Below are 17195 nucleotides of genomic sequence, written 5' to 3'. Positions count from 1 at the left end.
CTTTGGAATGATCAACAGGCCTCTTCTCAATCAGTTTTTAAATCCTTTAAATCCGTAAAATTAATCTCTTCACCCTTGCTTTTGACACATAATGAGATGTTTTAATTTTTTCTTTTTATTTCAGTATTTTATTCCCTTTTGTGATTATATACTGTACTATGATGATTATATACTCTGATTGTATACTATGTTTTAACTTTGCTGATCTTTATTTTATTTGTCATGTTTTTTTTCTTGTTTTATGTGATGCTAGTTCTTTTAATTTATTGTCCTAATTTATTCACTGTACAGCACTTTGATCCTGTGTTGGTTGCTTTAAATGCTTTATAAATAAAGTTGGATTGGATTAACACTTACATTAGGTTCAGTTGTTTTAGATGGACACTTAAGTGTGTCGGTGTGTCAGTCTTGCCTTTCCTTGCCGCTACAGATTCACAGCTGTCACCCTTGTAAAAGGAGCCCGTCCAGGCCTGCCTTACTATTCTGGTCCTCTAGCCAACTGAGCACCTAGTGCACTGCATATTCAACCATTCATCGTGCCCTGTTTGGTCTGACCGCTTCAGTGTCTCAGTTAAACCAAGAGCCTCACATTTTCAGGCATCAGTGGTAAGTGGAGTACAATGTGGGAAAGAATGTTTTAATCCCCTTGCCCACTAACAAATAAATGATTGGTCAGTAATATCAAAGGTAGGTTTATTTGATTAGAATAGATTAATCAGCATTTTCCTGAAAGAAATATGTATTTGATCCCCTATCAATTAGCAGTTGTATTTTATTCTCAACTCATTACCTGTATAAAAAAACTCAGGTCTATAGAAGCAATCAATCTATCCAGATTCCGGAATCTGCACCACGACCAAGACCTACTTTTTCGACCTGAATTTATAATACAATATTTTTTATACAATATTATAATTCTAATACTGCGAATTGACTAGAATGTTAAAATACAGGTCTACTGCGCCTGTGTGAATGTATGTCACACTTTGAAAAGAGAAAAAAAAAACAACAACTCTGCGCTTCCGCATCACTTCCTCATTGCCGAGGCTCCAGGCCGCGGTCGCCGGTAGGAACCTGGTCCGGATCCGGTTCTCGCGTGGCGTGGATGTGTTCGGCGCTCGCAGGGTGGGCCGTCCGGGTGTTTTTCACGTCGTCAGCTCCACTACCCGCCGCGGAGGACAGTTGGCTGACTGTTGCAGTCCGTGATGGCGGATCGACCCGCCGACGAGCCGCAGGGAGCCGCCGGTGGCGGCGGCGGCGAGGGTGAGTTCGGCCTCGCTTATTCTCCGGAATACGTCCGGAGGGAGGAATAAAGGTCCAACCGCAGGCTGCTGCGTCGCGCCACGGCAACTTCTGGCGAAGTTTAATTTTTGTTTAACGCACAAATAATTCAAGCGCAAGTTACTTTTTTCCCCCCTCTGACGTCAGAGGGTGACCATGGGCCGCGTCACCTGATGTCGCGATCGACATGATTCGAGTTTTTGTGGAGCGAATTTACAGTAAAACAAACGAAAAGACCTGTTTCGTGTAGTTAGTGTCATAAATGCGCTTCTAGCAAGTAAAAAGTTTGCAGCTGCTCAGCGGGGTTTGGATGAGTAGCGGAAATGGGCTCCGAATTTACTGAAAATACAGTTCGATTCAGGAAGCGCAGATTCTACAAGATTCTAATTACTTCGGAAGTAAATCATTCTAACTAGACCACTCTAAAGACCATTTTAGTGTCAAACTAAATGATCAGTAAACAGTTGTAAGAGGATTCCGTGGTCGGAATTTTGCAATCATCAGGCGTGCACAGTGCGCACATCACATGAAAAGATCATTTTCGGACACACTGGCCAACATAGGACCAGTTCAAGCAAGAAAAATATTCCGAAAACAAGACTGCAGCAGTAAATGTATTGCTTGGTAGATCAATGCTACAGCAGACTGTAGGATTGCGCAATTTACAGGCCTACATATGAAGGTATTTGATTTCAATGCAAATTTGCAGTTTACCTTTTACACACCAATTTTTTGTTTAATAAAAAAAAACTGAATGGAAACACAAGCGACGTCTAATCAGTCATTACACTTATTATGTGCTTTCTTGTCTTTTTCTTCCCAGATGTGGTGGATGATGAAATAATAAATCAAGGAGCGATTGTCCTGAGAGGGTAAATCATCTCATAAGTAATTTCTGCTTGTAGTTTCATTTTTGATATTTAGCTGTTCTCTCTACCGGCAACACATTTCTTTGCAGGTATGTAATGGATAATATCAATCAGGAAAACCCAGAGCTCCATGTTACTCCTGAGGTTCTGGGAGGAAGGTCGAGTGAGAGGGAAGACCCCATCATAAAGGACATCGTGGACCAACTTATTAAGATTTCAGATGAGCTCAACCGCAATGCTGAACTTCAACAGTATGTGTATCATTTTATGCACATTTACAGATTCAAATTGAACAAATATTTTTAATATTTTTTTTTTAATATTTTTTGACCAATTAGAACTCTGGCAACTTTGAACATTTTGGAAAAATATGTATACTATGCTGTTTTTTATTTAAAAATGTGTTTCAAGATAAGAATCATTACATCAAATGACAATTTCGCTATTTGGACAATGTAGAATTGCAGATTTTGTCTATTCATGTGGACTCAGAATTTTTGCCTTTGACCCATTTACAAATTCCAAACTGAAGATGACCTGCAGAACCGGATCCCAGCCCTTGCAAGTCAAAGTTAGAAAGGAAACATCTGACTAAGTTCACATGTGTAAACTGGCAATTGAATAATTGACAGGAACAGATTGAAGGAAAACTAATGCAACATGATGTTCTGTTCTTTTTGTGCTTTTTTGCTCAAAATGATGAGGTTTGATTTCAGAATTCATGCTTGTTTTTTGTTCCTGCCATTTGTAGCCTCATCAACACGGTTCAAGGCAACTGTGCCCAGGATGTGTTCGTCACTGTTGCTCGGAGCATCTTTGCAGACGGCATAAACTGGGGCCGAGTGGTTGCTCTGTTTCACCTCGCATATAAGCTCATTTACAAGGTAGTAACAGTCACATTATATTTTTTTCAATAAGTGTTTTTTTTTTTTTTTTGTTTTTTTTGTTTTTTTGGTTAAAAGTTGATGCCATCTCGTGTTTGTTATAAAGTGGCCCTAGTTTCTCTGTCCAGTTTCATTTGAATGTGTTTGTACACTATAGCAGTGGTTCTCAAACCTTTCTAATGAGTACCACATTTCATTGGCCTTTGAAGTACCAGCACTGTGATCAACATTAAAATAAAATAGCATAGACCTAAGAATGGACTATCATCCTTATCCAACGGAGCAATAATGTTACTTTTACCTGGAGGGGAGGAAATCCAATCGATTGTGTCCAGGGCGTGAAGGTCAGAGAGAATTTTTCCGTCCATTTCTTTGGTGTGGGTACAAGTCCTGAACTGAGTTCAGGGGGACGGTTCTTTCTGTCGCTGCTCCAAACCCAACTGTGATGATTAGCACATGACAGTAATTGGTGTAGGGCAGTGCACGGGGCCATATTGACTTTTAAACTTTTTCAGACAGGCCAGGCCAGCACAAGATGCATACATATCAGACATAAACATGAAAAAGGCATTTTAGTGCTAATATTTACATTCACCTTTAGTGGTAACTGTGTTGCTCATCAGCCTTAACTGTGGAGAAATGCTAAACTAAGAAAGAAAAGGAAATAAGCAGGTTGGATGTAAATAGTTAAATGTGGGTTGCATCTCATCTGGGTTACATCTAAACTGTGGGTTACACGGTTTAGTGTAGATTAAAAGTTAGGCACAGTCTCCACTGTGTGGTGCCAGAGAGTAAGTGCAGCTGCGTTCTAGATAGTCAGTAAGTAAAAAATGGGCGTTTTCTTCGGCTACCAGCTTGTACAAATAAAAAGCTCTTATTCCAGCCAGAATGAACACTATATTATTCAAATGTGCACATGCACACAGCTGTGTAGTTTATACATTTTGAAGTTGTCCCACACACATTACATACTCGCTAGTCGAGACTCAGCGCCTGAGCGCTCATTTACCACGCAAGTCACTGTAAAAAAAAAAAAAAAAAAAAGTCGGGCTCTTCAGCCCCATCTGAACCTAACGCACCACCTGACTGAACGCTAGGCGTAACAGGACGAGTTCAAATGAGAGCATTCATAACTAAGACTTTATTTTGGTAATTCTATTTTCAGTGGGCTGTATTAAAAAGACCAACCAGACAGTCAGTGAAGCTCCCTGCTTCACCTGTTGTTCCCTTTGAGTTGAGAAGTTAGTTATCATTTATATTTATGCATTTTACATCACGCCCTTACCCAACAGGCTACTACCTCCCCACTTAACGATAGCAGGGGAACATTAAGATGATGATGCAGTCCCTTGTGTACTGCTGAACTTTAACTTCACACAGCTCCAGGGATCTAGTGAAGGTGCCACTGAAACTGGAGCCAGCTGGTTATGGCGCTGGAAGGGGAGATGTCATCTGTCCCTGGTGCTTTCCTGGTCTTCTGTTTGTGGAAGAGTCGGATGACATCCTCTGTGTCTTTTGATCGTAGTCCAGAATCCAAGGACTGTCGGGTCATGCGTTCAAGTTGTTAGCCAGGTCTTGGTTTGCCATGAGGGTGGAAGGTCTTGTGTAGTTTGTGATGCTTTGCTGGACGCTCCACAATGAGCTAGTAATTGGCTGGTAAGTTTTCCAGAGTAGCTTCTCTGATGTCCTTGGTCAGCTTGCTCCTGGCTTTCAGGTACAGTAACAGTCCCCACTTCTGTATGTTTGATTGGAAGGTTGCTGGTTCGAATCCAGAGTGCCAAGGTGCCCCTGAGCAAAGCACCATCCACACACCTGTCATGAGCAGTGGGCAGCCACTGCTCACTAAGGGCACATTTCATTGTGTGCACTGTCTGCCGTGTTTGCTGTGTATCACAATTGCAATCACTTCACTTTCACTTCATGTGTCTACATAAAATTAAGGTAAATACTAACCTAAACCTTATGTCCTGTGTTGAAATTAATTACATAATGGATGCATTGCAACGCAGACGTGGACGATTCTGCATCGATGCAGTGCAGAACATAATGATTATATCATAATGACTTTGCTTGGGGATTTTCTGTTGGCGGTATAAACATTTTTGTTAAAAAGTAGTGCCAGTAGTGACTGTAGTGACTGTACCACTAGAATCCAAGCGGGCGAGTGATCTTTGAAGCAGGTTGCCACTACCTTCAACTCTTTGTCATACTTCCTTGGATTACTGATTACTCCAGCTTCGCCAGCTCTGCTTCCTGTAACTTCAATATTCTGTCTTTCCTACTGACCATTCCTCACTTGTTCAGGGTCTCTTCACCATGGTATAAACAATGAGGTATTTTCTGTGAGCTGTATTTTGGCTGAGGCATCATCATACTTTCCTTTGTGTGTCCAGGCGCTGACACAGAACCACTTTGAAATCATTCAGCGGATTATCAGCTGGGTGCTTCAGTTCATCAGGGAGAACATCATCAGCTGGCTTCGCCAGCAGGGAGGATGGGTACGTTGTTTTGTCTGTGTGCTGGCGTAGCTTCTGGATTGGTAGTCTTTCCAAATCTATAATTGAGGTTCAATTTAGATAATTGGGCCAATTAAAAATGTCAGATGTTTTATCCCAATAAAAATAGTTTCAGTATTAGGACTGGAATGACCTTTGCCTTATTAAACACACCACCCTACCAGTCAGAATTGAGACAGTATTTGAAGGAACTTAAGAACAAGCAATCAAGAACAAGCAAAAAAATTATATATACATGCACACACAACCCACTCACACCACGTTGGGTGTGTTAATTGAAGTCAGGGTTGACTGTGTTGTTGATTTACTTGTAACGCTCTATATTTTAAAGTAAAGTTTTCTGCCCCGTGTGACTGTGTTTTGCAGGTGGGTGTGATCAGCCGTGTAAACCACTGGTATACTCTGTCCATCCTGGCTGCTGTAGCATTTGTCACTGCGGTGATTTACTGGAGAAGAAACCGTTGACCTCTGGGCCTTACGCATACCTCAAGTTCAACTTTGATAAAAACAAAGTCTCTGCTGATACACAAGACACACTGATTTGATTCAAGGCAGAGTATTTTAATTTTATTAAGAAATGTACTGTAACAATTTATTCAAAAATTTAAGCGACAGATTGTGCCTTTAGCTATTTATTACAACGGATTTCATTACTTCTTAATATGGACATTCTTTTTATACTGTAGGGTCTATTTTTTACCAAATTCTGTGGTATGGAAATAAAGGGATGTTTTTCTCAAGAATATTCTAAATGTTTTCTTATGTGGACCTGGTAAGCCCATATAATATTTGTGATATTATATCTTCATGTACTGGATTTAAAAACTAGAAAGAAACTTTTTTTTTTTTTTTTTTCCTGTCATGTCAACTGTGAGTTGGAGCTCATCAGCAAAGTGCCTTGAGTGTTTACACGTGAGGGTTAGGCTTCTGTGTCTCTTCATAGCTGATCTCTAAATACCAGTTTGATTAAATGATGTGAAGTGAAACTGAAGCATTAATTTGAATGCATGTTTTTGTTGCTCTTCCTATAAATAGAAAGAAAATTATGTACCGGAAATTAAGATTAAGTTTACTATTAAACCAATTAAAATATTCTTTATGAAACCCAGTATAGAAAGTGTTTGTTTGATTAGGTTTAGTGTGATAAAGGGTCTCATATAATCAGTGCAAACTTGTAAATAAACAAAAATTAGTCTATTAAGTTTTATTTCATTATCTGATGTTAATGTGGTCCAGTTTATACAGTGGTTTTATTTTGTTATGGGTCTTCAATGCAGTGATCATCTTTAACCACAAGATGGCAAACAACATCTCAAGCACAACAGTACATCGACAATAAACAATATAATCAAATCTTATATACACAGAAGTACAAAGATTACAGATTGCTGAGATAATACATGTGTACATAAAGTGCAATTGTGACATGTGGGAAATGAAGGGGAAAAGTTCTTTGTGCAACATATTGTGATTTATAAACGAATGACTACGGATGTCATAGTGTGTGTGCAGAATTTTAAACTGGCCAAATGTGTGTCATCTGTCATCAATCATAGTTCATATCATCTGACTCCGATCAGGTTTCTGCCAAGGCTTTAGATATAGTCCAGATATCAGCATCAGGAATGATGTGTGGTGGTTTGGCTCTGTTTGATTATTAATATGTCATGTTTCAGTTCATAACTCATTTGGAAATAAGGAGGGATGTCATGTTCTGTGCCTATAAAACCGCCTTAGGGTTTCCAAATCTGGGAGCTCACAAGCTCGCCCACTGGAGCCTGTTTTTAGTTCTTTGCCATTGTAAAGTCACATTAAAAATCAAAGCTGCCATGTGTGTGTCTGCTTTAAACAACTCTGCAATCATGATTTCTCCCTAAGCCAATCAGATGTGACTAGCTTTAATAATTCATTGGAGCATCTAACAAATCCAGGTGACTCCAGGTAGATTTTGTAGTGGACTTCAACCTCTAATCTTGCACTTTCATCCCCTGAGCAGAGTCCAAATTCATTGCAATCAAGGAGCTTCATTCAGTTTGTCAATACTTCCAGGAACCTGGTGTGATGAAGCTGAACTCAGTGACATTTTAGTCTTTGCAGGGACACTGGTGTCATTTCCATGTTAGCACAGCTGTGGCATTGAAGCGATGCAGACTGCAGCCTTCCAGTATGGCCGGGCTGAGAGTGCAGTACACGCCATGTGTAACCAGCTGCTGTTTTGCGCTTCTCTTCGTTGTGGTTTGTTTATCTTGGTGCCTTATCAAACTGATAACAGCAGATGTGCAGAATCTAAAATCCATGTCACAGAAATACATACTGATCATCATGATGGTCAGCATGATCATGTTGAAATCTGTTCAGGGCAAATATGAGTGTGCCTTGACCTTTTTTTAAACTGGTGAAATTAATTAACCCTTCCAGCCTAAACCAAAAGTCTAAACATGGTATTTTTCCTGATTAGGAAAAACAACATTAGATATGTTTTACTATGTGACACATATTACTATGTGAATTGGCAGCCAGGAAGATCAGCTATGCCATGCTAAAGGCTCTGCAGAATAACACAAAAATGGCCGTGATCCCTTCTTGAAAATGACATACCCATAACAAAGTAGGTTTAAGGCTACAGGGTCGGTTAGTTTTTTGTATTTTTTTTTTTTGTAGTATAAATCAGGTTATCGGATCATCAAAAACTTCAAGGAGAAAGGTTCAAGTGTTGCCCAAGAAAGATGGCCTGGTGTCAAGAAGGGCAGCACAGAAGCCACGTCTCTCCAAGAAAAACATGAAGGACAAACTGATATTTTGAAGTGAAGAGATTGATATTATGATACACTGCAGCACGGTGCCCACAATGATATGTGTCCTCTGCTTTTGACCCATCACCCTTGGTGAGCAGTGGGCAGCTATGACAGGCACCTGGGGAGCAGTGTTTGGGGACAGTATCTTGGACATTTGCACCTCAGTTGCACCTTGGCGGATCGGGATTCGAACCGGCAACCTTCTGATTACTGTGTCCGCTTCCTTAACTGCTAGGCCACCACTGCCCCATTCTGCAAGAAGTACAGGGATTGGACTGCTGAGGACTGGGGTAAAGTAATTTTCTCTGATGAAGCCCCTTTCCAATTGTTTGGGGCATCTGGAAAACTGATTGTCTGGGGAAGAAACGGTTGAGCGCTACCATCAGTTCTGTCTCATGCCAGCAGTAAAGCATCATGAGACCATTCATGTATGGGGCTGTGTCTCATTCAAGGGAGTGGGCGCACTCACAATTTTGCCTAATAACACAACCATGAATAAAGAATGGTACCAAAACATCATCTGACAGCAATTTCTCCAAACCATCCAAGAACAGTTTGGTGAAGAACAATGCCTTTTCAAGCATGATTGAGGACCGTGCCATAAGGCCAAAGTGATAATTAGTGGTTCGGGATAAAAACATAGAAATTTTGAGTCTATGGCCAGGAAACTGCCCGGACCTTAATCCAATTGAGAACTTGTGGTCAATCCTCAAGAGTGGGATGGACCAACAAAAACCCACAAATTACGATCAAAATTCAAGCACAGAAACAACTGAAAGTGAAGTGAATGTCATTGTGATACACTTCAGCACAGCACACAACAAAACTTGTCCTCAAAATTTATTCCATCACCTTAGTGAGCAGTGGGTAGCCATGAAAGGCACCCAAGGAGCAGTGTGGTGACGGTCCTTTTCTCAGTGGCACCTTAGTGGCCATCTGGATATATATATAGTTGGATATAGTCGGGATGATCAGACCAACTGATCCACTGTGGTGACCCCTAATGGGTGCAGTCGAAGGAGGAGAAAAAGAGTGATTTATCCATTTGTAATAATCTGTGGCAGCTGCAAACCTGAAGCAATTCATAGTTCATCTTATGTACCTAACCTGCACATAGTACCTAACCTGGACAAACTTTTCAAACTATCCATGTGGGCATATTTTGACTCATTTGGCCCAAAACTATCAGATTCATGTATATCACGTTCACTTCATATGTCTAAATGTACTATATACTCCTTCTTTTAGCTGTTTTGAGGATTATAATGTAATAATGATTAAATAATTGTATTTTCATTTACATTTACAGCATTTATCAGATACCCTTATCCAGAGCGACTTACGATCAGCAATTTAGGGTTAAGTGTCTTGCTCAGGGACACAATGGTAGTAAGTGGGATTTGAACTTCTGGTTCATAGGCAAGTGTGTTACCCACTAATTATAGTCCTATTATAGTCATGTAATACTGATAATATATAAAAAATACATAGTATATATTAAGTAATAATAATATAATTTAAGTATAACTAAGAGGTAGTCCGTAAATAACAGTATTCACCAATCACAAAGAAACCAAACACAGTAAATCACGTCCACTTGCTTCACCTCATGAACATAATAGATCACACATGTTTAATGAATAAAAAGGCGATGTTTGTGTTATGGTTATCCCAGTACTGCTGTATTTTGCTGCTGCTTCAGTTGGTTTTAAATGGAGAGTGGTACCGTTACAATTTGCAGAGCGTTAGTTTTGATCAGATAAGCTTTTTTCCCGGTTTGCTTTGTTAGTATCCACACTAGTCAAATTTTCTTTGGATTTCACATATAACTTTTTTTAGCTGTTTATGTGCTTGGTGTATGAATTGTATGTTTTAGATTTTTTGGAGTTATGAAATGTGAAATGTGTCCTAGGTATTTAATCCATCACCCTTAGTGAACAGTGGGCAGCCATGACAGGAATCTGGGGAGCAGTGTGTGGGGATGGTGCTTTGCTCAGTGGCACCTCAGTGGCACCTTGGTGGATTGGAATTCGGACCAACAACTCTCTGATTACAAGGCCGCTTCCTTAACCACTAGGCCACCACTGCCCCTACATGGGGTGGAGGGCTGATGGTGGGTGCAATTTTTAATGAACCCTGAGAACAGTGAGGGGAAACTATTTAGGGACAGTGAAACCCAGCGGCTAAGGATGCAGATTCAAATCCCAAACCTCCAAGGTGCCACTGTGGTCCCTTTAATCAAGGTACCATTCCCACACACTGCTCCCCGGATGTATCACAATGACAAAAATCACTTTTACCTTATTCAGTGCTAACTGGGACAAAAGTGGCCATTGAACTGTCTGCAACAGATGTGGTGTCACTGGTGATGTTGTGGTTGGTCAAGGCAACACACATAGTGAGAAACTGAGCGAATGTGAAGATTCTCACCTTTTCTGGATTGATGTAGTTTACATGACCCTATATTCTGACAGGATGAGCTCCTCTCTTTAATCTTGTTTCTAGAGATTTAAATCACCATAAATCTTTTTCAGTGGGGGAATCCCGTTCCCCCACTTTTTTCGAACTATGTCCATAGTTAGGTACCATAGTTCAGGTACTGAATCTATAATATGTTAAATCAAGTATTTGGATGAATAGCATCTAGATCAGTTATGATCTTTGATCTGCTTCCTGTAACTGGTTCTTTGATCTGGTCCTTAGTCTCCTTTGCTACATGTCAATCCCAAGAGGGACGGAGAGGAAGGATGAACGCCGAGAGTGCAATAATGGAACAGAGTTTATTTCCAAACACATATAGGAAAACACAAAAAAGAAGAACCAACCACTGTGCCACTGCCTCAACCCACTCAGGAAGTATACGGGCTTCTACACTCAAACCTGTCTGTTTCACATACTGGTGTAAACACAACAGCACATACCCTTGGGGGGAAGACACACAGGACACTGGACAAACACGGGAGTTGTGTTAGAGATCAGCTCTTCAGCCTCCGGATCAAATGGGGCTTATGCAGGGTAGGGGATTAGACACAACGAGACGCACTTGATGCTTGTTACACTGGGGAGGATCACTATCTGTGCTTCTGAGACCTGGGAAGAAATTGTGATGAGGAATCCACAACCCAGAAGTGTGAGAGAGGTAATCTTAGTCAACACTACTGGATCGGGACTGACCAGGGAGCACAACACACAGACACAGACCCTAATACTTGGGAGGAAAAGCGTGTTGTGAGGCCCAGAGCCAGCATGGATGTCACACTGAAGACTACATGAAAGCAGTCATGCTTATGATTTAAGTTGAAATGTCACCGTTTATTTAATACATTGTTTGGTATTGAATTAATCCAAAAATACTAGCGTTTTCCTCTAGTGATAATAAATTAACTTTTGACATTAAATTTCACTCATGTTCTATGCCATATATTTACAAAACTCCTGATTTACCCTCCATCAAGAAAAATATCAATAAAATTTTACAATTTTCGAATTTAAGTAGTGTTCATCAGCTAAAGTCACTTACTTAAAATCCTCATAATATCTCAATCACCATTGATGGCTCTTTCCTCTCCCCCTCCCTTTCCATCTGGAATCTTGGAGTCACCTTTGACAACAATCTTACCTTTGATTACCTAACTGCCAGAACAACCTATCCTCATTTTTAAAGAGGACCTGTCATCAAGTCTTCGTCACATCACAACCTGACTCTTCCAATAGCATCTTGTGTAGCGCATCATCCAAAATCCTATGACCATATTTTGCTGTTTTATGATTTTAATAATAATTTCTGTGATTACTTGTTTTATCTGCATTACCATGTATTATGCTGCCAATTGTTTTTGAGTCTAATAAAGTCACTGTGTAAATGAAATGTATTAGTAGTATTGTTATTATATGCAAAAGAGCACAAGCAAAAATTTAAAAATTAGAAATTATAAAATAGAAATGCTTGTTGAATGTAATTTGTTTTTTGGATTAATCAATCTCATTTTAAGTACACTTAAAAAAATAGTAATAGTAGCATTCTTTTTAAGTAATTCCACATGTTTTCAGTGTAGGTGAACTTTTCAGGTAATTTAATCTTCATTAGCCTAGTCTATAATTATGTTGTAGATCTTGCTTTATCATCTCTTTTGTCAATTAAATTTCAAAGACACCTTCTACCTTGGTGGTGTCAGCAAATGTAACCAGTTTCTTGCTTATGTTTGTGTCTATATTGTTTATGTAATTTAGGAATAATAATTGCCCTGAAACTGAAACCTGGTGTACTCCACTTTTTGACAGGCCTATTTTGACATTTGACGTGTTGAGACACAGCTCATGTGACAGCCACCATATTTCTGTCTGGCCTTTGAGCTTCTTTATATTCAGCTTTGTTCTGGGGAAAAAAAAAGTTCAAACAATGCACACATGTGGGGAAAAAAAAGCTAACTAAAACCTTTGCCTAAAGTATAGTAAACAGAAAACTAAAATTAGTACACATTAAATAAAATAATAAAAATAAATTAATAAAACAGCAACCAAACTTAACAATGGTCAATTAAACAGCAATGGCAAGTAATGAAATTGTTGATTGATATTGATTGATATTAGATATTGTGACCAAGCTGTATTGGTGCAAATTAACCATACAGTACATTTCTTTAGCCACAAATTCTCAGTTATAAAAAATGGCTCTGTGTTAAAAATTTCTCTGCATGTGGAGTTGCCACATGCTTCTGAAAAGCTGGCTGGTCTAGAGAAGGGTTAAAAAGGGTCATTCCTGTGCACAATAACACTCAGTCAGTGGGCTTAGAGCACTCATAGACCTCTGCTGCAAAGTTGAATGACATTGTCATGATACGCTGAACAAACACAGAGGGGATGTTTCTGTTTGCCTGTCCCGGGATATTGTAGAATTTCATACACAGCTGTACAGACCTAGTAAAGGCAATACTCATGCCTTTGGCTGGCAATTTGTCCTAAACAAGGAAGCAACTGAGAAGGATGTAAAGTGTCCGACAATCTACTGAAATTAGACATTTTATAATTAATTCATAAGAATTTCTCATTATATTACAATGTTGATAATAAAGGGAATTGTTATAATCAATGTGTATAGCAGTATATCTGTGTATTAATTGTGAATATTTCTGATACCACCTAGCACAAATATACAGGATATGCAGCCCTTCAGCTGAGGGTAATACATTCTTTGTGAAAATAAGGGACACATAGTTTGCCATATCATATGGGACATTTTAGAGGTTATAGACTTATAATTGGAACAGTTTTGTGTTTTATAAAGTACAGAATCTTTTATGTTTTTCTATTTATTAAATTAGACTCATGCCCAAAACATTAGAATTGAATTAAAATGGCCATTTTAGTTGCCAACGTGGAAGGACTGGTTAAGAACTGTAAGTGGACTCCATAGTGGAAAAGAGTCTTTGGTAGTTACAGGCTCTTGTCAAGGCTGAAGACACCACTAGAGGTCATGAGTCGACTGGCAGACCTGTGCAATGTTGCACATGGCCAAGTGTCCTAGGATGGGTGACATCCTGCATTCAGTGATCCCACTTTTGCATAAAGAACCTGCCCACATGAAGAAAAAAAAAAAACTGCTCGCTGCTTTTAATGATGAAGGCCATTCATGAGCTATTTCATTAATTTTTCAGTAAAATATTTTTTTTATAATCATTCAGACATTTCTGTGGTGTTTGCCACAGAGGCTTAGATTACATCAATAATTGTACATCCATTACTGATCAAAATCACATTCTCTCTGGATGAAAAAGTTCAATGTGTAAAATTAAGAGGGATTCATAAAAAAAAAACAGCACATTCCTATGGTGAAAATTTGAAAAGAATTGTTGCTTTAAAAAAGGAAACATTAAACCTTTTCATATTTTACTAAAACTGCCATTTCTTTTTGAAAACTGCACACAGTGTCGATATGTATGAAGCTGTATGAATATACCACTGCCTATATTGAGCAAGACATTCAGTGGCTGGGCAACTGTTCTGTGGTCACTCCAAATTCCATTCTGACAGCGAGGGCTTGTTAAGCACTCTCAAGTGTCCATTCACCGTAGACCTACAGCAATGTGGGCCTGGGCAAAGGGTTTTCTTTTTCTTTGTCTTTTTTCTCCTCTGCTTTTTTGAAAGGCAAGAGGTTTATGGCAGTTATTCTAGACAAATTATCAACACTGAAAAATCCTTCAACTCAGTTGTCCTCTGAGGGGGCACCTTTAACCCATTGTATGCTTTCAGTAATTGCCTTAACCGTCTCCCTTGTACAAAGGCTGCTGTCTGGGTTTGAGCTACTCACAGGGCAGCTCACTTTGTTGCAAGTTGTGTCCATAGAGCTATGAAAAAAGTTTGGGGAATTTGCAATGAAGCAAAAATCAAGTAAATGAGATACATTTTCCAGTACAGGACTTACATTACATCCTGTTTCATGAATCAAGTGGAGGAGTAGATCGAAGTGTGCATGTGTCATTAAATATAACATTAAAATGGCTGAGATACACAGAGACACACAGAGAGAGATTGGAATGGATTGCCATGGTTCCCATAAAATCTATTCAGCCTCTCACCTTTGTCCAGCTGTGAGGATTTGGGCTCCCCAATAGGCCATTGCTCTCCCCTGGTAGTTGATGGCTAACTCCCATCTCAACATAGACACAGTCCACTAGACTGCTGTCAGTACTGACCTAAAACCAGAACCATTACATTTGTATAGGTTAAGGGTAAACTAACTTTCTCTAATGTGAAGTATATCACCCCCACTGAAACTTCCTGAATGCACAACATGCAACAGATTCATTATTAATCACTCCTCACCCAACAACAACCAGAAATGTATATATTCCACCATGAAAACATTGTCATGTCTACACCAACTCTCTCCCCCTAAAATCCAGAATCAACTGAATACAGACACTGACCAAAAATCTTATGACCCATAATCTCCACACAGGCCAGAGATGTAGGAACACCTCTCTGTTTTTTTCAGTAGTTGTAGTTTCTTATATTAAAACAATATTTTGTTGAAAGTAGAAACACACACATCAACCCCACTGCATCCTGGTAAAACTTTTTTAGAGCTGTTACAGCTCTGCATTCTTACTATGGGGCCTTCAGGGTCTTTCATGTATTTTTATCTTTTACTGATCCAACCTGCATGCCTCAACCTTGTCTTGTCCCACATGGTTTGGAGGTAGTGGTGTAAGTAGGTGTGTTGTATAAATGGTGGAGTGTTGTGTAGAAATACAACAAATCTATCCCCTGTTGACTTAAATCCTTAGTTGCCATCTTCTGACACAACTATGAAATTGGAGCCATTGGTGTGATTGGTTGTGACATGTTTAATTACGTATCTCCACCTCATCTTCTAACACTTTCAGATATGCATGTAAATTCCTTTCTTATCACAGAAATTTGTTTTGGGATGCAATAAATGTGATACAAAACCCTAGGCTGTAGAAAGCAAATGTTGACTGGCAGGAAAAGGCAGAATCTTAATGCAGCTTAACATGAACCATGTTGCAAATGAACTTGCAAATTGATTTTCACAAATACTACTAGTCTGATGAATTATATCCAGCCATGGATGCTTTACATATCGCTCTGAGGACTGCACTAAGTGGGATGCAGTGCATATATATACATGGGGTGATAATGGACTTTGATAACAAGAAGTCCTAGTACAGGGTGGTACAGGGTGGTGGTAACACACCAGAAGACCACAAAGTCACAGGTTCAAACCCCACTTACTATCATTGTGTCCCTGAGAAAAAAACTTAACCCTGAATGTCTCGAGGGGGACTGGATAAGGCCATCTGATAAATTCAATAAATGTAAATGTTAGTGGCCTAGCAAGGCAATTTAAATAAAAATGGTTACCATTTTAACCTTTAAATTAACTGTTAAATCCAAAGTAATATATATAGTTCTATAATGCTCAACGGGAGTGAGATTTGGGGCATACGTTGACAGTTTTGACATGTAAAAAATCTAATTCAGAAATTTCAGAGATTTTTAAGCTTGATGGGATAAAAGCACAACTCTTCACATGCATCATGGCTGCCCTCAGATGTCTAAGACAACATGCATTTCATTGTTCCTTTCACAGCACACTGCTGAAGCATTTTACAAATGTTCTATCCTGCCACAAACAAGGCTGTACCAAAGTGGCTCAGGTTGACACACAAGAGGTGGCCGGGTGGGGGGTAGAATGTGAAGTGCTCGAGGAGAATGGCTCACGGGTGTAATTTATGACCCCCCACCCCCCTAAACATTCATGGTCTACAAAACAACTTACTTAGGTTTGATTGACAACGCTGTGTGGGTCACTGCTATAATGTAAGCCTGGCTGATGGATCGGAAGGGATTGTGTTCAGCAGATATGTTTATCTTTCTCTTCGCAGATCCCTCCTCCTTGCACAGATAAAAGATGAAAAGGTGCCACTGTTCACTGACTAGGCCACCACCAACTACCACCAGGTCGTGACCTTGACAAGGGACTGAGAACTGAGATCATAAACCCCAAACCACAAAGACAGTCCCCTTTAGTCTGTTCGCATGCTGAGTACTGGAGCAACATTTAGAGAGAGTTACAGACCGAGATCCCTGGATTATTTAAGGAAATGAATTGTGACTTTATCCAAAATAAAATCAGTGCACCCCTCTCCTGACAAAAGAAGGGTCCTCTTGAACTGACAGCTTGTTCTTACTCTGTGTTTTGGTTGTTGGAGATAAAAAGGTGGGTGGATGTCATCAGGGTTGGGGGGGCTCGACAAGACACTGATATCACTCGGCCATGACGATGGGCTAAAGGAACACACTGAAAACACACACAGGATTCATGGA

At 39.6% G+C, this 17195-nt stretch overlaps 1 protein-coding gene across 1 annotated transcript; it reads left to right on the top strand.

The window, feature by feature from the left end:
* The first annotated feature begins 1013 nt into the window (after positions 1-1013).
* Positions 1014-6293, top strand: LOC114765965 (apoptosis regulator BAX). Its single transcript, XM_028956537.1, has 6 exons — positions 1014-1263; positions 2105-2153; positions 2240-2401; positions 2902-3034; positions 5428-5532; positions 5917-6293. Exons 1-6 carry the CDS (start codon positions 1206-1208, stop codon positions 6013-6015), a joined length of 606 nt encoding a protein of 201 aa, XP_028812370.1. The 5' UTR covers positions 1014-1205; the 3' UTR covers positions 6016-6293.
* Positions 6294-17195: the final 10902 nt, after the last annotated feature.

This window comes from Denticeps clupeoides, chromosome 16 (genome assembly GCF_900700375.1).
Source record: "Denticeps clupeoides chromosome 16, fDenClu1.1, whole genome shotgun sequence".
NCBI lineage: Eukaryota > Metazoa > Chordata > Actinopteri > Clupeiformes > Denticipitidae > Denticeps > Denticeps clupeoides.
This window is presented reverse-complemented; position numbering and strand designations above follow the sequence as displayed.